The sequence below is a fragment of the Schistocerca cancellata genome, chromosome 4 (genome assembly GCF_023864275.1).
Source record: "Schistocerca cancellata isolate TAMUIC-IGC-003103 chromosome 4, iqSchCanc2.1, whole genome shotgun sequence".
NCBI lineage: Eukaryota > Metazoa > Arthropoda > Insecta > Orthoptera > Acrididae > Schistocerca > Schistocerca cancellata.
The window spans coordinates 503,961,727-503,984,954 of NC_064629.1; the positions used below are offsets into that span (position 1 = coordinate 503,961,727).

Genomic DNA, 23,228 nt, shown 5'->3' on the forward strand with positions numbered 1-23,228 from the left:
ATGTTCGGTAATTCCAAAATAAGTTATATGACAGTGTGCCAACAGATTTAATTATATGATTCACACATGGAATATATGTAAACATTATGTTTAAAGTACATTTACACTTACTTTGTAGGCTAAATAGGTTCTTTCAATGAACGTGTTTAATGTGGTTCATTGTACCCCACATATAAGGCCATTTGATACTTGAATGATTAAACTGTGACATCTGTAAATCACAACTCTGTAATAAAATTATTGCATGAGTAACACGAAGAAATATTTTTTATGGTTCAATGTGCCCCACTCTCCCCTACTGCAGCAGTTTGTAAACCGCCTGAATGGTGTCCATTCCATTATTAAATTAACTGTCGAGATAGAGAGGGATAGCAAGCTTCTGTTCTTGGATTTTTTAGTTGAGTGGAAGACACATTCAGTGTACAGGAAATATACGCACACTAACGAGTACTTCAACACCCTGTATACATGGAAACGGTTCTGGGCACGTTAGGACATAGAGTCTGAATTTCAGCATTTGAAGAGCGTGTTCAGGGAAAATAGTTACAGCAAGAGAGAATAGAAAAAGTTTTCTAGTGCCATTGATGAAAGACGTCTCGTGAATCGGCAGAAGAGGCCAATCAGATTGCATTTCTCCCATACTGTGAAGCAGCAACTAGCAAGGTAGGTGATGTGTTTCGTATCCCCTGTGAATGTGACAGCATTTGCATATGATGAACTATTCGCGATATTGCTGAGTGTTGTGCAGAGCACTGACGACCTACTAAACGAAGGGAAGTTGATAAACCCGCCATGACTGAATGTTGCCTAGAAAACGGGGATAAAATATAATTTGAAGAGACGAAACATTCTGTTATAAAAGAAGCGGCCGGAATTAGAATAAGCAGCAACAATTTTAACACAAGACCAGAAGTACACTCTTAGCAGGGCATAGAGGCGGGCTCTGGACATTGAACAAAAGAAAAGACAGATACTTGGTGCTTACAGGAGGGCGGCGGGAGCAGCAATTTCAAACGAGGCGCCGGCCTCTCTCGCCATCTGTCATTCATTGCAGCGGTGAACTAAGCTGTTATGAGCTGCCCAATTTGCCTATCAAGCTTGCGTTACTTCCGCCCTATCTGGGAGGTTAAAGATGCAGGTACTGCAAATATACGAGCATAGCACAGTGACAGCACCCGTAATCAGTGATTTTTAAATCCTGATGACGATGGCAGAGACAGTTATCGAAAGCTCAAATATTTTATTCGGAGTGACACGGGTTGTAAACCGAAAGTGTTTGATGAAACCTGCACAGACTCCTGACAATATTCAGCACATTCACAATCTGATTTTGTATGGCAAACACATTAACGGTGAATAAACTGTCAACTCGTTTGGGAGTAGGAGTAGTATGTACAGAATATTGAGACGCTTGAAGCTGAAAAATGTTCGAAATAGGTGGACTCCGAAAATTTTGACAGATGCTCGCAAAGAAACACGGAAGACAGTGTGCAGCAAACCATTGGAGCAGCACAAGAATATTGGAGGTGGCTCCCTTGGAAGAACTGTGATTAGCCCCTGATCTATGGTATTTCCGAACTGGGGCAAAAACTTGGTAGTGGCGGCCCTCCCCCCCCCCCCCCTCTCTTCCTCCCACTCAAGCGTTTGAGGTAGGACGTCAAAAATTCATAAAAAAAGGGTTTTTAAAAATTTTTCAAAAATATGTTCATTTTGTAGCGCACATCTTCCTGAAGAGTTTGCTATATAAAACATATATGTTCGAGGAAATGTAAGACATGTCATTTGGTCTTAAGTGTGCCAAAGTGCTGTGCCATGCCTCTTCACACAGCAGTCTTCTTTCGCACGTCGCTCTGTGGAATTAAAACGTGTGTATTTTGCAATGGAAGCCATCAAAACTATATTCAGGACAGTGGAAATTAAAATGTCCTGTGGTGCCTCTTCTACTTCCAGTTGGTCGGTTTGACATTCTAGCCGCCTTAAAAAAAAACAAAAAAAAAACTCACAATTAATAGTGGGTGAGATTATTTGTGGCCGAGAGAATAAGTCTTCAGAAACTTTGCACACTTTATTTCCTGTTACCTAATAACTTTCTCTTTTGTGCGACATAAAATTAAATATAGGAAACACAAAACCAGTAAAGACAAGAGACAAGCAAAACTGTACATGTATCTTCAATCCTTAGGTCCCAGCATTTTTTCTCTCTAATTTTGCTATAGCTTTACGCGGCATGCTTTCCTTGCTGCGAAAGTATCTATTACCTCATCAAAGTTCGTCAAACTTTTTCCTATATGAAAAATCAAAAAGTCCTTGTCTAATAGTGTAAAAGCTGATACTACGAATAGCACCCAAGAGTGGTGTGGTTTCTTGATTTGATTACGTCTGTTTTGTCACTGGCTGCTTGATAAAACGAAATAGTTGTTTCTAATATTGCAGTAATTGTAACATGCGTCAGATAAACGAGACTGTTTTGGCACAGTTGGTCATTTTTATCTACCCCATTTACATAAATAACACGAAGATAATTCAAGAAGTACCAATATCAAATGCCTATTGAGCCTACTACAAGCAAAAAGTTATACGTTAGGAAATAGTTTCACATTTCATTCAGATGCTCCATCTCAAGCATGAGATGGAAAAGTAGTGGTGGTAGTAGTACAAACGTTTTATATAATTTGGAATCGTCATATTCTTTCAAATAAGTTGTTGCCCCCATTTCTTCTCCTTTCTCGTTCTCACAATCAATCTTGTTACCACTAATTCTGTAACTATTCCTGCCATTGCCAAAACTTATTCTCCGGTTAACTTCACTAACCCTGCCAGAATCACCGGTTTAGTTATCCCGCGTTTATTCTCCGGTTAAGAGTTAATACATGTTCATACAATGCGTTTTCTGCACTATTCCGAGAACAGAACCTAAGCGGCCGCTAATGGGGGACTGTACAACTGGCGCTTAATAGTTAGTGTAGCGATATGGCATAAATTTTCTGTCTAAATTTCTTTTTCTTTTATACACCGAGAAGACAATATGTAATTTTTCTTGCCTGTCACTCTTTTAGTCTTTTATTTCCGCTCTGGTAGTATGAATCTATGGATTTCGCTAATAATTATAACAACGCTTATCATTCGCAAATCCAATCTACCACATCAATAGCGACTGGAATTCGTCAGTTCGGGTTCATTGGGCTCAGCACGTCCCCTTTTGTCTGCGGGAAAGCTTCTTTATTTCTTGATGCGACGGGCATTCCCCTGGCAGACATCACGTCCATTATGCACACATTCAAAAATCAACTGATGATTCGTTCAGAAATCAACTTAGAATGTGTTCAAAAATGTTCGAAAACCAACGCTAGACAAACGTGCGCTGAATGCTAGGCGCTTTGTGAAAGAAGGTTTTTTCCTTCAATAACATATCGCCGCTCGGGGCACCGGGGCAGTTTCCCTGGTTCCTCCCCACCCCCCCTCCCCCTTCCAGATAACCTGGTTGAATCACTGTGAACTGAAGACGAAAAGGCATTCAATGGAATGGCATCATGCAAATGCATCGAAGATGGAGCAATTCAAAACTGTGCCATCAGTAGGAAAAGTGATTGCTGTTGTGTTTTTGATTCAAAAGGACTATTGCTTGTGGACATCATGCCACACTGAACCACTATAGATTCTAATAAGTATGTGGCAACTCTTAAAAAACTTCATGTTCGAGTGTGTTGCGTTCCAAAACATCAGAAAAACACTCAATGTGTTGCTGTCATGATAATGCCTGGCCACATGTTAGTGAGAAAACCACCACTGAGATCACGAAGCTTGAGTGGCCGACACTGAAACTGTGGTGTCACCGCCAGACACCTCACTTGCTAGGTGGTAGCTTTAAATCGGCCGCGGTCCATTAGTACATGTCGGACCCGCGTGTCGCCACTGTCAGTAATTGCAGACCGAGCGCCACCACACGGCAGGTCTAGAGAGACGTACTAGCACTCGCCCCAGTTGTACGACGACTTTGCTAGCGACTACACTGACGAAGCCTTTCTCTCATTTGCCGAGAGATAATTAGAATAGCCTTCAGCTAAGTCCATGGCTACGACCTAGCAAGGCGCCATTAACCATTTCTATAGAGAGTCTCACTTGTATCATCAAGAATGCTGTATACAAATGATGGAGTAACGTTAAGTATTTCAGCAGCTACGTACTTTTCTTTATAGCATTCATTAAGTATCCTGTTCCAGACTTCACGCCAGTCGGCGTGAGTTGACGCGTGCCCTTTCGGTTTCCTCGCCTTGTGTCTAGACTGTCTTGTCTAGACACAACATAAATTGGCGACGAGAATGGGATGTGTTCTTTCTACTTGCTTAAATTACTTGTGTCATGGCTTCGCCACAATCTCCAGATGTACTGTCCGAATTTTATCGCTTGCAGAATCAGCAGACGCAGGCGTTATTGGATGCCCTTGGACAGCTCGTCCAGGGTCAACGAGCAATGCAAAACTATGCGGCACCCGCCGCTTCATCGCTACCGCAGCCACAACATGCTGTTGCACCTCAATTTAGGCCATACGAGGCGGCCAAGGAAACATGGACGGAGTGGTCACGCCAATTTGGATTCCATCTCGCCGCCTACAGAATTCAAGGTAACGAGCGGCAGCCTTTTTTGTTAGCATCCGTCGGAGTGCACACGTACCATGTGATAGTGAAATTGTTTCCCCGACGCGACGTAGCAACTCTGTCATACGAAGAATTTTTGTTTGCTTTAGATGCCTATTTCAAAGAAACAGTCAATTTCGTTGCAAACAGGTATACGTTCTTTCGTACAAAACGTACGGCCGGTCAAACTAATCGGGAGTGGGTTGCAACATTGCAAGGCCTTACAAGGGATTGTGCTTTTGAGTGTGAATGTGGACTCCCTTATTCAGATACTATGGTGCGTGATGCAATTGCACAGAACGTTTCTGATGTTCGTATACGGGAACAGATTTTGAAACTAGTCAATCCCTCCCTTCAACAAGTGATAGACATATTGGATAGGCAAGACACACTTGACTTTGCTCAGGAATCATTTGAAACTTCGCCAGCTGTGTGTCGCATTAACCGGCCCACCGGGGGCGCTGCACGGAACTGTAAACAGCCTTCGCGCACGTCCGCACCGCCACGTGTGCCGCGCAAGCAAGCCAATGCAGTGCTCAAATCATGCCCGCGGTGTGCAACTAGACATTCGCGTGAAAATTGCCCGTCACGCCAAGCTATTTGCTTTTTCTGTAATAAAAAAGGACATGTTCAAAGTGTTTGCCAGAAAAAGCTTAGATCGGACACTCACAACCATTCCAGGCCCTTTGCTTCGCGCCGGAATCGAATCAAGGACACTCAGGGTCGGGAACCTTCGCCCATGGACATTCATGTAGTTAATGCCACTCCGCCCTGTGCTACTCTCTCTAACTGTGACTGTGTTCGTCCCACAAAAAGTGTGCGTCGCCGTCGACGGAAATCCCGTCACGTCGCAAGTGATTCTGTACCAGTGTCTGTTCAAGTTGCACACAACAGTCGCTCTTGTCGTCAGCAGGACAATAAACTTTTTGTACATTTGGACTTTGCCGGACAAGTGATACCGTTCCAGCTCGATACCGGAGCTGCAGTTTCATTGCTCAATCACGCCATGTACAAACAACTGGGCGCACCTCCGTTGCGTGCCGCAAATGTTCAGCTCACTAGTTATTCAGGACAGCATATCCCTGTGTTAGGACAGTGCAGCCTTCTTGCCACATACAAGGGACAAACAAAACTTGTGTCATTTTACGTCCTTCGTTCTTCTTCTGCAGTGAACTTGTTTGGTTTAGATTTATTTCAGGTTTTTAACTTGTCTATCGTCAATCAGGTCCTATCAGTGCACCAGACTGTGCCTTCAGCCAGTGTTTCTCGTCTATGTGAGGAATTTGCAGACATTTTTGCACCGGGCCTTGGTTGCGCTAAGAACTATGAAGCACATTTGGAACTGAAAGTGAACGCGCAACCGAAATTTTTCAGAGCGTGCAATGTTCCCCACGCATTGCGTGATGAGGTCGCAAGAACTTTAGACGATTTAGAATCACAAGGTGTACTTGAACGTGTGCAGGCTTCTCTCTGGGCCTCACCCTTAGTAATTTTGCAAAAACCTTCCGGAAAATTGAGACTTTGCGTGGACTTCAAGGCCACAGTGAATCCACAACTAGTGACTGCTACTTTTCCTTTGCCCCGCCCGGAAGATCTTTTTGACAAACTGTGCCCGGGAAAATATTTTTCAAAGTTAGACCTAGCAGATGCGTACTTGCAAATACCGGTGGACGAAGAATCCCAGCGCGTATTGGTGGTTAACACGCATCTTGGTTTGTACCGATTCAAAAGACTGCCATTCGGGTGTGCATCCGCCCCTGCATTGTTTCAGCAATATTTACAAACTGTTTGTGCGTCGGTCCCTACTGCAACGAACTACACTCCTGGAAATGGAAAAAAGAACACATTGACACCGGTGTGTCAGACCCACCATACTTGCTCCGGACACTGCGAGAGGGCTGCACAAGCAATGATCACATGCACGGCACAGCGGACACACCAGGAACCGTGGTGTTGGCCGTCGAATGGCGCTAGCTGCGCAGCATTTGTGCACCGCCGCCGTCAGTGTCAGCCAGTTTGCCGTGGCATACGGAGCTCCATCGCAGTCTTTAACACTGGCAGCATGCCGCGACAGCGTGTACGTGAACCGTATGTGCAGTTGACGGACTTTGAGCGAGGGCGTATAGTGGGCATGCAGGAGGCCGGGTGGACGTACCGCCGAAATGCTCACCACGTGGGGCGTGAGGTCTCCACAGTACATCGATGTTGTCGCCAGTGGTCGGCGGAAGGTGCACGTACGCGTCGACCTGGGACCGGACCGCAGCGACGCACGGATGCACGCCAAGACCGTAGGATCCTACGCAGTGCCGTAGGGGACCGCACCGCCACTTCCCAGCAAATTAGGGACACTGTTGCTCCTGGGGTATCGGCGAGGACCATTCGCAACCGTCTCCATGAAGCTGGGCTACGGTCCCGCACACCGTTAGGCCGTCTTCCGCTCACGCCCCAACATCGTGCAGCCCGCCTCCAGTGGTGTCGCGACAGGCGTGAATGGAGGGACGAATGGAGACGTGTCGTCTTCAGCGATGAGAGTCGCTTCTGCCTTGGTGCCAATGATGGTCGTATGCGTGTTTGGCGCCGTGCAGGTGAGCGCCACAATCAGGACTGCATACGACCGAGGCACACAGGGCCAACACCCGGCATCATGGTGTGGGGAGCGATCTCCTACACTGGCCGTACACCACTGGTGATCGTCGAGGGGACACTGAATAGTGCATGGTACATCCAAACCGTCATCGAACCCATCGTTCTACCATTCCTAGACCGGCAAGGGAACTTGCTGTTCCAAGAGGACAATGCACGTCCGCATGTATCCCGTGCCACCCAACGTGCTCTAGAAGGTGTAAGTCAACTACCCTGGCCAGCAAGATCTCCGGATCTGTCCCCCATTGAGCATGTTTGGGACTGGATGAAGCGTCGTCTCACGCGGTCTGCACGTCCAGCACGAACGCTGGTCCAACTGAGGCGCCAGGTGGAAATGGCATGGCAAGCCGTTCCACAGGACTACATCCAGCATCTCTACGATCGTCTCCATGGGAGAATAGCAGCCTGCATTGCTGCGAAAGGTGGATATACACTGTACTAGTGCCGACATTGTGCATGCTCTGTTGCCTGTGTCTATGTGCCTGTGGTTCTGTCAGTGTGATCATGTGATGTATCTGACCCCAGGAATGTGTCAATAAAGTTTCCCCTTCCTGGGACACTGAATTCACGGTGTTCTTATTTCAATTTCCAGGAGTGTATCTGGACGATATAGTGATCTCCGGAAAGACAGAAGACGAACATTTTGCAAACCTACGAACATTGTTTCAGGTCTTGCGACAAAATGGTCTTCGCTTGCGGAAGGACCAATGTATGTTTTTTGCTCGTGACTTGCCATATCTGGGACATGTAATCAATGCCCAAGGCATACATCCGACCCCAGAGCACCTCCGTGCCATACAGGACTTGCCTTTGCCGGAGAATTTGAAGCAGCTACAGAGTGTGTTGGGAAAAATTCACTATTACAACAACTTTATCCCCCATGCTTCTTCCATTTCAGCTCCGCTTCATCGCTTACGCCGTAAGGGTGTTCCGTTCGTCTGGTCGACGGAATGCGAACGCGCCTTTCGCCATTTGAAATCGGCGTTGCTTTCAAATACTTGCCTTACGCCATTTGATCCCCAGAAACCCCTTTTGTTGATGGTAGATGCATCGGATTTCGGGATCGGTGCTGTGCTTGCGCACAAAGATGGTTCGCATGATCGCCCTATTGCCTTTGCGTCCAAATTGCTCTCGTCAGTGCAAAGAAATTATTCCCAGATAGTGAAAGAAGCTTTGGCTCTCGTATTTGGTGTTACCAAGTTTCATGATTTCTTGTATGGTCGTCACTTTACCATCATCACAGACCACAAACCTTTGACATCGCTTTTTCATCCGAACAAGCCTGTACCTCCACGTACAGTGTAGAAATTCATTCGCTGGTCTATTTTCCTCTCGCAGTACCGCTACGATATCTTGTATCGGTCCACTGCTAAGCACGGAAACGCCGATGCGTTGTCGCGTTTGCCTGTTGCTGAGGATAAAGCATTCGATTCTTCCGAACTTGCTTGCATGTTCATTGATGCGGAAACTGATGACGTGGTCGAATCGTTTCCGATTGATTTCGTCGTGTAGCTACAGCCACAGCAGCTGACCCTTTCCTTGCTACCGTTTTGCGTTTTGTTGCTACGCAATGGCCCTTGTCGAAGTCACGGATCGAGGATCCGTTGGTTCGCCGATTTTTTGCTCACAAGGAGAGACTTTTTGTTCGATGTGGTGTTTTGTTATTGCAGTCTGATAATGATCAGTCTAAGGTCGTGGTCCCACGTTCGTTACAGTCCTCTGTCTTCAAGCTTCTCCACCAAGGCCATTGGGGTATAGTACGTACGAAACAACTTGCTCGTCGGCACTGTACTTGGTTCGGAATCGATGCTGCGATTACGCATATGTGCTCTTCTTGCATGGCGTGTGCCGAACAACAATCCGCACCGCCGCGGAAATTCTTTGCATGGCCGAAAGCCACTTCCCCTTGGCAGCGCTTACATATCGATTTTGCTGGTCCATTCTGGAATGCTCGATGGTTGGTTGTTGTCGATTCATTCAGTAAATTTCCTTTTGTTGTCCGGATGTCTTCCACGACGTCATCTGCCACCATCCAAGCGTTGTCTGCTATCGTTTGCATTGAAGGTCTTCCACAGACTATTGTTTCCGACAATGGCCCACAATTCCTGTCCGCAGAATTTCAGTCATTCTGCAAGGCCAATGGTATTCAACATCTGACATCCGCGCCGTTTTTGCCTCAGTCAAACGGTGCCGCTGAACGTTTGGTCCGGACTTTCAAGTCACAGATGTTGAAGTTGAAAGAGTCGCATTCTCGGGAGGACGCGTTGTTGCACTTCTTGTCCTCGTATCGCTCTCAGCCCCGGGATGGTCGCTCGCCGGCTGAGTTGCTCCATGGTCGTCCTCATCGAACCTTGATGTCTTTGCTGCATCCGCCGCATCAGGTTCCTGTGCAGCGGCAGACTCCTGCTTTTGCTCCAGGCGACGTTGTATTCTATCGCAACTATCGCGGTTCACGGCGTTGGCTCGCAGGGCGCATTCTTCGCTGCCTCGGCCGCGCGATGTATTTGGTTTTGGGGGCCTCTGGTGAGGTGCGTCGGCATCTCACTCAGCTGCGCCTCTGTCGTCGCACGGGTTCTGCCGCTCCCCGTCTGCTTTCAGCGACGGTGCCGTCCGGTCAGGCCTTCCAGTTTGCCCCATGGCGACGCGCCGCCGCCGCCCCCGCCGCCGCCGCCTGTTCTCTCGCCGGCGCTGCCCGCAGTGGACGCTTCGCTGCAGCCGCCAAGCGCCTCCCTGGGTCACGCGCCGCCGATCGCTTCCCGTGACCAGCTGTCCTCCGCCAAGGAACTCTTGCCCGCTCCGGACCACATGGCGTCTTCGCGCGTCGGATACCCCGACGCAATGGAGGTCGACCCTTCGGCCCCTCCTGTCTCTTTACGGGCGCATACACCGCATGTTGACGTGCACCCTGGACTAGGTTTCCAGGCGTTCCCTAGCTCCCCTCGGACCGAATGGCCGGGTGCGGGTGGCACAGCCTCGCCTGTTGTTAGGCTCCCCACCTCATCGCATACGTCAACATGGGGCCCTCCCCACGGCGGGCGGAAGCCTTATAACACGACCGTTCGCCGATTTGCGGGGGAGGAATGTGGTGTCACCGCCAGACACCACACTTGGTAGGTGGTAGCTTTAAATCGGCCGCGGTCCATTAGTACATGTCGGACCCGCGTGTCGCCACTGTCAGTAATTGAAGACCGAGCGCCACCACACGGCAGGTCTAGAGAGACGTACTAGCACTCGCCCCAGTTGTACGACGACTTTGCTAGCGACTACACTGACGAAGCCTTTCTCTCATTTGCCGAGAGATAGTTAGAATAGCCTTCAGCTAAGTCCATGGCTACGACCTAGCAAGGCGCCATTAACCATTTCTATAGAGAGTCTCACTTGTATAATCAAGAATGCTGTATATAAATGATGGAGTAAAGTTAAGTATTTCAGCAGCTACGTACTTTTCTTTATAGCATTCATTAAGTATCCTGTTCCAGACTTCACGTCAGTCGGCTTGAGTTGACGCGTGCCCTTTCGGTTGTGTCTAGACTGTCTTGTCTAGACACAACAGAAACACCCACTCTACAGCCCTCGTATGGCACCGTGAGATTACCATCTCATCGGTAAACTCAAGGAATCCTTCGCAGAACAATATTTGAAGATGATGACACCTTTGTGAAAGCTGCTAAACAGTCGCTCAAGCATGCTGTCCTTGACTTCCACTGTGCAGGTATAGAAGCATCAGTTCCACTGTGGCATAAGGCAGTTGAAAGAGATAGAGCTTATGTGGTAAAATTACATTTTGTTTAATAACTTACATTTCATACAATATAATAAAACTTTATTTCTGTTGGAGTCACGGAGATTTATTGGTTTTCTGACTATTCTCTTTAATGAAACTGATGTGCATAAGCTAAAAACTTTCTTTGTAGTAGCTTCCAACCAATCAAGGATCACTCCACTGGTTTTGAGACTACGTATGGTTCTGATGACTGTTAGATTAAAATATCTTTTGAGAAATGAGCGAAAAATTTCAAATTACGGCATAAACTAAAATTTCTCAGCTTTCTCTTGATCTGTGTACTTGTCGTGACATGCATTGTGATATACATTGCTGACTTGCTGTGAGTGCAATATCTGTGACGTAACCAGAGACTTGAGTTCGTTCTTAGGGTCCAAGGTGAACAGCTGTGTGTCTTTCACGTTTGTAGATATTGGTCCAGTGAAGTGTTAAGTCTACCGTGTCGTGTCATACCTCATTTATATCGTACTCAGACTGTACCCAACTTTCACATACTCTTAATAATAACAGAATACCTGTCGATATTTAAATATATTAGAAACATTAGAAGGCCTTTGAATGATTGTTGAAATCATGTGCATCATCTGAGATGCTTATACATTAGTGCCATTATGGTGGTATTGCTACATTGCTGGAAAAGAATTTTCTGCAAAGTTTCTGATGTTGCGCAATAAGCCGTCAAGGGCCCCAGATGGATGCCTTAGTAGCTGTAGTGTCGTGAATACAGGGAAGGAGGGGCGAGTGGCCCCAGTAACGGGCAGGAAGCCTATACTGGTGGAGAGATAGTGGGGTAGTTTCAAGCAGTACGTTTCTGGAGTAACCAAGGAGTGCTTGTAATGTTCAATTTCAGACTGACAGTGAGGGGAACAGTAGAGATTAATCTAGGGTAGTACATTCGAAATGTAAATTATTTTCTGAAACAAGCCAGATTTAAATACATCAGAATAAAGGTGGCCGAAGAACCGACCAATGGAGTGTCCCTTGATGGGTGAAGGCAGGTAGGACGCGACACTAGGTCGTCGCTGATGACAGAACAGCAGAGAGTTCCGCTAGAGAGACGCTAAGTGGACTGACTTTGACGTTTGTATGTTACAAAGCGAGCGTCTTGGAACGGTGGCAAACACTTCAGTGGGGTGCCACCATTCATCTCGGCGTCGTAAACTTTATTACTTGCTTATTGAGCTCTGTGTGGGGCAGAAGATAGGAGTAGGTAGGGCACATGCTGATATTTTTGCATCGAGAGCTGCATCCTCAACCCAATGCAAAGTTAGCGAACCATAAAATTATCTACGAGGAACTGAAAGAAAGTCTTGAAAAGGAGAGTTCAGGAAATAGTTCTGTGGTGACAGGGGAAGTAAATAAAATGAAGAAGGATACTTCTGGAATCCAGGAAAGAGTGTAATCACTAGGGGAAAGTGGTAAGGGACAAAGCCTTCCCCTGAATAGCGCTAACTGCTTGGTTATCTTGATAGGAAGATTGATCCTGAAGGTAAGGTAGTCCCAATGGTAATGGTGTTCAAAAAGGAATGTACATGTCGGGTACTGATTAACTGTAGGGTAGAGAAAAAATCGATGGAGGAGCAGTGTCTTGGAGCTTCTCAGGGGTGGGCAGATAAAGCACTGGAATTACGCAAAACGTTTGAAGATTTGCTTAAGCAGTTCAAGGCTAAATACCAGAAGAGGAAATTACGGAGACTTACCTGAAAGTATGTCAACTTACAATTAATATAATTGTATACAACAAGGTAGAGCATGTGGTAATCGACTTGGATAGCATAATACTGGCTACCTCAGAATCTATACAAAAATATTAGAAAGACTAACAACATTTAACAGAGATGCCAGTGATAGGAGTCAGTGTCATATGACTGACAGCCAAATTAAGTAATCCCATTAGAGAACTTGTATTCCTGAAGTTTAGCATAGGAGAACTGTGTTTGGAGCATGAGGTTCTAGTAGTTTCTGAGCAGAGTATGAATGTTATTTTAGGAATGGACTGTATGCTGAAGTACGAAGTACAAATTAATTGTGATATATGCTGTTTACAACTGTAAGGCGATTTTATATTTTTTGACACTTCATTTACGTTGCTATCAGCAGCTGTTCATGTTTTCATGAAATATTTCAATTTTCCCTCAAGTCACTAACATAAGTTTTTCTTAATTACCCTGATTAGTTTCAAGCAAGACTAGACCTCATAACGATCAATTTGATGCCCTATGTGCTATTTTCCACTCTTTGCTCGCCCATAAAAATTCAGAAAATATCCATTGTGTTAGCTTACCTCAAATTACTAACTAAAAAACTCCTCCCGAACAGGCCATGAAGGCCCATAGGTACCGATCGGCCGCCGTATCATGCTCAGCCCACAGGCGTCAATGGATGGGGTTATGGAGGGGCATGTGGTCGGCACACCACTCTCCCGGACGTATGTCAGTTTCCGAGGCCAGAGCCGCAACTTCTCATTCAAGTAGCTCCTTAGTTTGCATCACAAGTGCTGAGTGCACCTCGCTTGTTAACAGCGCTCGGCAGACCGGATGGTCACCCATCCAATTGCTAGCCCGGCCCGACAGCGCTTAACTTCGGTGATCTGACGGGAACGGTTGTGACCACTGCGGCAAGGCCGTTGGCAAATTACTAACTAATTTTTCTTAATTACTCAGCTTACTTTGAAGTAACTAAATATTTTTTGCAAAACCAGACCTCTGACTGGTCAATTTTATACACCATTTGTGAATTTCCCACTCTTTGCTTGACTGTTGCAATTTGCACAAAAATCCATTTTAGGGAGTATTATTTTTGCTGCACTCAAATATTTGACCATTAGGATAGAAAAGCTATGGTCTGTAGCGCCAACAATATTGATAGTAAGTTTTTCAAGTTTCAGCATGCTTGACCAACTGGGTAGGTTATAATTCTGTTGTTTGTTGATACAAGTACCATTCAGACTAAGGCAGCACTGTAGCTGAAATGGTGAAATGAGAACTTTTCTACAGGACCAGTGTATATGATTATAAGTAGGAATAAATGCAAAACAATAGCTAGAACGTCTACAGCAGTCTTGGGGCAGCTCTTCAACTATAACATCAATAATTTGTTACGTTGAATAATTGGGTTTTCTGCTGTTTGTTCATGTTATTCTCACACAATATTTCGATGGCAGTATTCGCTGTCTTCTTCAGGTGCTCCCTGAGACTGGTCTTTAGGAGGATCAGATCCAGTATTTATGCCTGAATGGCGGTAGGTGCTCTGTTTTTTGGTCCACGCTGCGCCAGGTGCTCCATCCATAGTCCACTCCCAGCAGGAGCCGCTCTAGTTTTTCTCTCTTGTGGCTGGTACTCCAAACGCTGTCCGCACCTACTCAAACAGAACACCTGGCATGGTGCAGACGTGAAGTAGAGCATCAGACGATAGGCTGAACACCAAAGGAGGACGGCCAGGTCAGGTGCATGCAGGGGTTGGAGCACCAGTGACAAGACAGGGCAACTAGAGCCGCCTCTGTCAGTTGCAGACTGCAGATGGAGCACCTGACATGGCGCGGACAAAACTCGGAGCTCCTTGCTACATTCAGACATAAATACTGGACCTGAGCTACCCAAGGACCAGTCTCAGGGAGAACCTGAACAAGACAGCGAGTCACACCATAGAAATATCATATGACAATGACATGACCAACACGCAGGAGACCCAATTATTCAACATGTCAACATTTCGCTGGGAAAGCTTGAAGAATTATAACAATTATTCATTGATTTGATGAGATCGGAATGAGAGACACTCTCTTGAAGACCAAAGCTGATGAGTTGGTCTGTATGAGCAACTACAGCTGAAGGTGACTGAAATGGATCCTGCCAGCAGACCTATCTATCAACAAATTGAGTGCACCTTTTAGATAGGATCAACTGTAGCTTATAAGAACCTAAATTAGAATCTCTGGGTTCGAAAATTCTGCAATCATTTGTGCTGCAGGCATTATTGTGTTCTGCCAACAAGTGATAGAAAAGTTCAATTGCAGGTAGTCAAAAGAAGTATCTTATTTCATAACTACTGATGAAACATGGCCGCAACAATTTCTTCTATTAGCAAAATAGCATTCATTTGTTTGGGGTTTTCAAGAGCAGCCCTGGCTACTGGTAGTGAAAAGAGCACAACATTTTGGGAAATGAATGCTGTGTAATTATTTGTTCTGCCAGTACTCGTTGTCCAATGGGCATAATATTTTGGCAAGCAACCCAGTCGACATCACCAGCTGTGTTAACAAACTGACCTCTTGGGGCGTTTAGTTGAATTATATCCCTCCTCCCACATCTCTGGAGTGGGTTTCTATACACCATTTGCATCCAAACATATGTGCCAGCTGAGTCAGTGGCGATGTTTTTGGTGACTGCAGTGATGGTATCGACAGATCGGAAGTCATCTGCTGTGTTTGCTAACTACCTTATTCTTCTCCTGTATTATACTGCGGGCTAGTTCCCAGACTTTACTGAGAGTAAAGTAACGATTTAGAAGTTTGCCTAGTACCGGCGGTAAATATTTGGGACTTTCTGTCAATGACTATAGGGGGAGAAGCTAAAGAAATCACAACCCAGATCAAGAGCGTGTAGGATTCTCCTCTGTCATGACAACACACCAGTTCAGTGTGTGGTGTTAACAAAGGATTTCCTCACTCACCAATGCCCTTTGGAGCTCCATCTGATTTCTACATCCATGGTCAGTGATTTGAGACTCAATATGGGTGGTGCGTAGGTTCAGGACCTCCCGAAAGAAGCCTGTGATGAGGCCTTCATCAAATTGTTTGAACAGATGGTTTGGCGCACAGGAATTCAGGGGAACTCAAGGTATGAGACAGTCATTTGTAATACCCAGCTCATCAAAGCTCCTCCCTTGTAACAATTATAGTTGTTATGTCTAAAGATTTTGTCCATGCCATGTTGTTTATAAACTTTCCGTGAATTTTTAATGAAATTAACTAGTTAAAAATGCAGGACATACTTACGTGGACATTTGTAAAGCAAATTTGTCTGTGCGATATCTCCTGCGCTAAGACGAATTCTTTGTCCAATTTCTGGTCGTTTTTTTGGATATGATTCACCAAGGGGTGTTATGGGATATATGGTGTCCAAATATGTACCCTAAAAGACAAAAGGTAAACGTTCGTTAAGTCATATTAACACTGTATTTTAACACTGTGCATCAAATGAAAAATATATACATTATTTTTTTAAAATTCAAGCTATACCTTTTTGTTGGATCAGACATGGTAATTTGGATTTAATATTTTGATAACATTTTGTGATAACTTGTTATATTCATGTTTACACTCCTAAAATGGTTTTTTGGAACTTTAAATAAAAAACAACAGTACGCAAATACTACTTTCAATAACTTCTTGTCAGATTATTGAAGCACTGCTTGAAAACCAGCTGCACCTAACGGCAAATATGCTTCCTGCTTATAATTACAGAAATTTTAGACCAAGCAGCGTAAACACGAAAAGAAATATGCTCTACTTCTATATGTGAAATGGAATCAGAAAATTTTGTTCAAAGGAATGTAACATGCTGATTAAATATTGAAACACTGCTTGTAATGTTAACAAACTGAAATTCTAAAGTAGACTTCAAGGTGGCAAGGGAGTAAGTTGTCATATTCATCATCTATCAACTGGGGACCCTGAATATAAATGGTTCAAATGGCTCTGAGCACTATGGGACTCAATATCCGAGGTCATCAGTCCCCTAGAACTTAGAACTACTTAAACCTAACTAACCTAAGCACATCACACACATCCATGCCCGAGGCAGGATTCGAACCTGTGACCGAAGCGGTCGCGCGGTTCCAGACTGAAGCGCCTAGAACCGCTCGGCCACAGCGACCGCCTCTGAACATAAACACTTGTTTCTGATATGTACATATGGGGTTCAGAAACTATGATTTTTTTATAGACGACGATTTTTTTTACTCAGCAGTTACTGGTCTCAAATATGTTTACATTCCTCATAGTGTGGTTTACATGATGTCTTTACTTTGGAATATTTGAGAAGCATTCACCTGCAAAAATGCTTTTTACACTAATAATGGTTAAAATTCACGCATAAGTATGAAACACCGATTGTAGAAACACAGGACACCAAAAAATATAAATATTGAAGAAGGAAAAATTAACCCTATTGCTGTAAGTAATTAATTATTTTTGTGGAGTTTATGAACCAGCCTAGAACTCTCTATATCCACTGACAAATTCAGAAAGTAGCTGAAGAGTGCAACTGTTAAAAATTAGGCTGATAACAGAAAGATGAATAAATTGTATTGTTGAAACATAGCTATAATAAAAATAAACACACTTTCACTCGGATTCTTATCGTTCATATTTGCTAAAAGAACAATTTTGAGTGTATTTAACTCTGTCACTATTTTTATTAATACAGCAACCACTTAAAAGCAACATTCTATTTCCAGTTATTTTTTATTACAGTATTATAGTAGTTACGTACTAGCATTTCACATTGTCTCAACCACTGACACTAAGTTAACATTATACAAAGAATAAACATTGATATAATTGAACTCATCCTTAAATAAATATATAACATTTATTTTGGTGCCTTTCTACGATGATGAGGTACTCTGATTCTTTGTATCACATACTGCATTCAAATTTGTAACACAGCTGCTGGAATACGTTTCACTTGTGATACGTTCTACCGCAACCCCTACTCACGAGTGAAAAATGTTTCTTATTTTCTAGAACACAAGGCATCCACATCTGTCACTACTAAATATATTGAATGGCAGCTCCACCTGGACCAAAAACTTTAAGTGAAATGATTTAGACCCTTACGCTATTCTGAAGTGTTCATGACAATACAACGAAAGTCCTTCTGTCAGTAAGAATCTTCAGTTCAGTGTTTCATTTGCTTATTGTCCTACATGAGCTAGCAAAGTGAAATTTCTATACATGCCGTATTTATTTTGGATATGGTTCCTCTTTGAAATTCCACTTGAATAAAGTTTTAAAATATTTTTAATTTACCGTGTATTTTTAACATTTCAAAAATATTTCGTATCACTTACACTATGTGATCAAAAATGTACGGACACCCCAAAAAACAAACGTTTTTCATATTAGGTGCATTATGCTGCCACCTACTGCCACGTACTACATATCAGCGAGCTCAGTAGTCATTAGACATCGTGAGAGAGCAGAACGGGGCACTTCGCGGAACTCAAGACGTTCGAACGTGGTTAGGTGACTGGGTGTCACTTCTGTCATACGTCTGTACGCGAGATTTCCACACTCCTAAACATTCCAAGGTTCACTGTTTCCGATGTGATAGTGAAGCGGAAACGTGAAGGGACACGTACAGAACAAAAGCGTACAGGCCGACCTCGTCTGTTGACTGACAGAGACCGCCGACAGTTGAAGAGGGTCGTAATGTGTAATAGGCAGACATCTATCCAGACCATCACAGAGGAATTCCAGACTGCATCAGGATCCACTGCAAGTACTATGACAGTTAGGTGGGAAGTGAGAAAATTTGAATTTCATGGTCGATCGGCTGCTCTTAAGCCACATATCACACCGGTAAATGCCCAACGACGCCTCGCTTGGTGTAAGGAGCGTAAACATTGGGTGATTGAACAGTGGAAAAACGTTGTGTGGGGTGACGAGTCACAGTACACAATGTGGCGTTCCGATGGCAGGGTGTGGATTTGGCCAATGACCGATGAACGTCATCTGCCAACGTGTGTAGTGCCAACAGTAAAATTCGGAGGCGGTGGTTTTACGATGTGGTCGCGTGGGGGATTGCAACGCTTGTTGTTTTGCATGGCACTATCACAGCACAGGGCTACACTGATGTTTTGAGCACCTTCTAGCTCCCCACTGTTGAAGAGCAATTCGGGGATGGCGATTGCATCTTTCAATACGATCGAACGCCTATTCATAATGTACGGCCTGTGGCGGAGTGGTCACACGACAATAACATCCCTGTAATGGACTGGTCTGCACAGTCCTGGCCTGAATCCTATAGAACACCTTTGGGATGTTTTGGAATGCCGAATTCCTTCCAGGCCTCACCAACCGACATCAATATCTCTCCTCAGTGCAGCACTCCGTGAAGAATGGGCTGCCATTCCTCAAGAAACCTTCCAGCACCTGACTGAACGTATGCCTGCGAGAGTGGAAGCTGTCGTCAAGGCTAAGGGTGGGCCAACACCATATTGAATTCCAGCATTACCGATGGAGGGCGCCATGAATTTCTAAGTCATTTTCAGCCAGGTGTCCGTATACTTTTGATCACATAGTATACGTCCACTGAACAAGTCAGTCAGCATCAATAATCAATTCTCTTTGTATTCCAGTGTCCTGTTTCAGTTCAATTATCGCCTATTTCAGTAGTGTTCCTTGCTTTTTCATTCAGTGAAGCCCCTTTCCATATAAAATACTCTTTCTCTGCCAATACAGTAAAGTGGATACCTAATAGAAGTCTATGTATCAGGACTGTGACTGGTCTAGTTCCTTTCATTTCATCAAAATCTGCGAAATTTCCATCATGTGTTCTATGAAATGTTCTACAATTGTCGTGGAATTTCTTTATGATCTTTAGTATATGTACTTGTAAATGTTAGATATAAGACCTTAATTAATATATCAATGAAAAATTTATACAGTTTTTGACTTTTTCCAGATCCTTGAGGACGATCTCTCTTAGGATCTGTGGAAGAAACATAAGCACATCAATTCCTACGCAAGGAAGTGGCGGTATTACGTACTTTCATTTTTGTGATGTGTTCCAAATCCTGAAGAAACGCCTCGCTGTAAGTCTATGGAATGAAAAGCGTATATGACCTAATTTAGTCTCCAAAGAATTATGTCTGACTATTTTTGCTCATTTGTTGAATGCTAAGCCGAAACTGGAAAGAAAGCGATGCCTGTTGAACGTCTGAACACAACCTTCAAAAAATACAGTTTGTTAAAGAACTGTCGTTGCATTCCATCTGAATATTTGTTCCAGCAACGTACTGTATTCATCTGGAGGTAGACGTCGGTAACACAACTGGTGATTTCAGGAGCTTGTTCTATTACTTTGATTACGAACAGAAGTGACTTGTGGTCTTTCCCAGGCTTAAGAGACAGGAGTTTTTTTTTTTTTCAAATAATAGTCTACGTCTACAGTCAAACTTTGTACATCACTATGATATGTATGGCTGAGGGTACTTTTATATACAATGTATTCACTTCACAAATGGTGTATGGAGAAATGATACGGTAGCTTACATGCCTCTGGGCGAGCTATAATTAGTCTAAGCTTGATTTCACTGATCCTCTAGGCCCAGTATACGGTGAGTTGAATAGCATTAACAAATTTCAACCTAAATGTAAACTCCAGGATTGTGCTAAGTAGGTTCTCGAGAGATTCAGCAAGTCTTTCTTCAAGTAAATTACCGGCAATCTTTCTGCAATCCCTTGAGAATGGAGCAAGCCTGAGACAGTTCCCATTTCCCTTCTCAGTCTATGCTTGATATGCACGTTAAACTGAAATAGTAACGATAAGACAGCTCCTGAGAGGGTTGAGATACACTATCAGGGAGGTTCTGATGAGCTAGAGAAAGCTTTGAACTATTTTGGCAATTTTCGTGTGTTACTGATGGCAAAAGTAGCAATACAGGCGTAATCATAACTCGCAGTGAAATGACTGAAACATGTCACTACTTTTCGCAGTTGTTTCATTCTCGTTACGTAGTAATATGGCTGATCACCGAATTTAATACTTGCAGGACAGCTCTGCTTCAGGCATCGAAGAGGAAGGTAATTATAACCAAAGTACGGAAAACATTCCTGTGACATCAGGCTTTGGAGGCTACCTACTCCTGGCTGCTGTCAAAAATATAGATATTCATCCATACAGCTTCTTTTCAAAAGGTAGGTTTCTCAGTGCAATGATGAAAGTTTAAGGTTTCCTTCAGTTGTCCTTGTATTTCTGAAAACTGCTGCAACATGAAGAGAAATATTCACTGAGGTGACAAGAAGTCACGGAACAGCGATATGCAGATATACAGATGACGGTAGTATCGCGTACACAAGGCAAGGTCTATAGACCTTGACACGAGGTATAAAAATGCAGTGCAATGGCGGAGTTGTCAGTTGTACTCGGGTGATTCATGTGAAAAGGTTCCCGACGTGATTATGGCCGCACGATGAGAATTCACAGACTTTGAACGCGGAATGGTAGTTGAAGCTAGACCCACGGGACTCTCAATTTCGGAAATCGTTAGGGAATTCAATATTGCAGGATCCACAGTGAATATTTCTCACCACGGACAACGCGGTGGCCAGCGGCCTTCACTTAACGACCGAGAGCAGCTGTGTTGGCGTAGAGTTGCAGTGAAAATAGACAAGAAACACTGCGTGAAATAGCTGCAGAAATCAATGTGGGACGTACGACAAACGTATCCATTTGGACGTTACGGCGAAATTTGGTGTTAATGGGCTATGCCAGCAGACAGCCGACGCGAGTACCTTTGCTAACAGCACATCGCCTGCAACGTCTCTCCTGGGCTTGAAACCATATCGATTGAACCCTAGACGACTGGAAAACCGTGGCCTGGTTAGATGAATTCCGATTTCTTTTGTCTATTTGTGAGTACTGACGGTAGTGTTAAAGTGGCACGCGGACCCTACGAAGCCATGGACCCATGTTGTCAACAAAGCACTGTGCTACCTGGTTGTGGCTGCGTAATGGTGGGGGCTGTGTCTACATGGAATGGACTGGGTCCTCTGGTCCACCTGACCCTGTCATAGACTGGAATTATTATGTTCGGCTACACGGTGAACATTTGCAGACAATCATGTACTTGCTGTTACCAAAAAACGGTGGAATTTTTATGGATGACAATGCGCCATCTTATCGGGCCACAGTAGATCGCGATTGGTTTGAAAAACATTCTGGATAATTCGAATGAATGATTTGGTCACTCAGATGGCCCGACACGAATCGCATCGACCGTTTATGGGACATAAGCGAGAGGTTAGTTCGTGCAAAAAATCCTACACCGCCAACACTTTCGCAAACATAACACTTTCGCAAATATGGACGATCGACGGCTATAGAGGCAGCATGGCTCAGTATTTGTACAGGGGTCTTCCTACGACTTGTTGAGTCCATTCTACGTGAGTTGCTGCTCTACACCGAGCAAAAGGATGTCCGACACGATGTTAGGAGGTATTCCATGATTTGTGTCACCTCAGTGTGCAATGCGGGTAAAATATGGGTAAAAGAGAGAACCGTTCCGTACCAATATGCTATACGAGGTCTGTTTAAAAATTTCCGGAACATTTGTAATTTCGCGCCAATGGTGGGTTGGAGCAAAATGAGGGGGGCTTCCGTGCACGCGTCTGTGTTTAATGTGTGACTGTCGGAAGTTTCATTGTTATATGTCTGTTAGTTATTGTTAACTGCTGTATTGAGTAGAACGTCGCGAATTTTCGAGATGGCACAGTTAGAGGAGCAACGCGGATGCATTAAATATTGCGTGAAACTCAAGGAAACCTTTATAGAGACACAATAAATGACGCAGGAAGCCTACGGTGAAGAGTGCTTAAGTTATCAAGTCGTACTCGGTGTTACGAATGGTTCACATGGTTTAAAAATGGCCGGATGGAAGTTAAAGAACACCCTCGTTTAGGACTGCATTCGATGTCTACCGACGACGCTCATCTCAGGAATGCCAGTCGAAGACTGACTGTCGAGAGATTGAAGAAGAATGTAACATTTCAGGTGGATCATGTCATGAAATCCTCACACAGCATCTTGGAATGCATTGTGTTCTGACTATTGCACAACAAACGAAAATACTGTGCTGCCTCATCTTCCGTACTCTCCAGACCTGGCCCCTGTGCACTTTTTTTATTTCCAAAGTTGAAAACCCCGTTGAAGGGACGAAGATTTGCAACGGTAAACGAGATAAAAGGAAATTCACAGACGGCGCTTCGCGCGATTCAGCAAGAGGCATATTAAGATTACTTCCGGAAGAGGAAACAGCGTGGGGAGCTATATGTCGGTCGTGGAGGAGAGTATTTCGAAGAAAACCATGCACAATAAGTAAAAGATAAGCGCAAAAAAATTTGTGGAGAAAGTTCCGGGATTTTTTTAGCAGTCCTCGTA

At 44.4% G+C, this 23,228-nt stretch overlaps 1 protein-coding gene across 1 annotated transcript in view; it reads right to left on the reverse strand.

Moving 5' to 3' along the window:
• LOC126183449 (tolloid-like protein 1) overlaps nt 1-23,228 on the reverse strand; it is a 604,520-nt gene that overhangs the window by 188,012 nt on the left and 393,280 nt on the right. Inside the window, exon 6 of the mRNA XM_049925443.1 lies at nt 16,058-16,193. Coding sequence (XP_049781400.1) covers nt 16,058-16,193 — 136 coding nt within the window. The remainder of the gene's footprint in view (nt 1-16,057; nt 16,194-23,228) is intronic.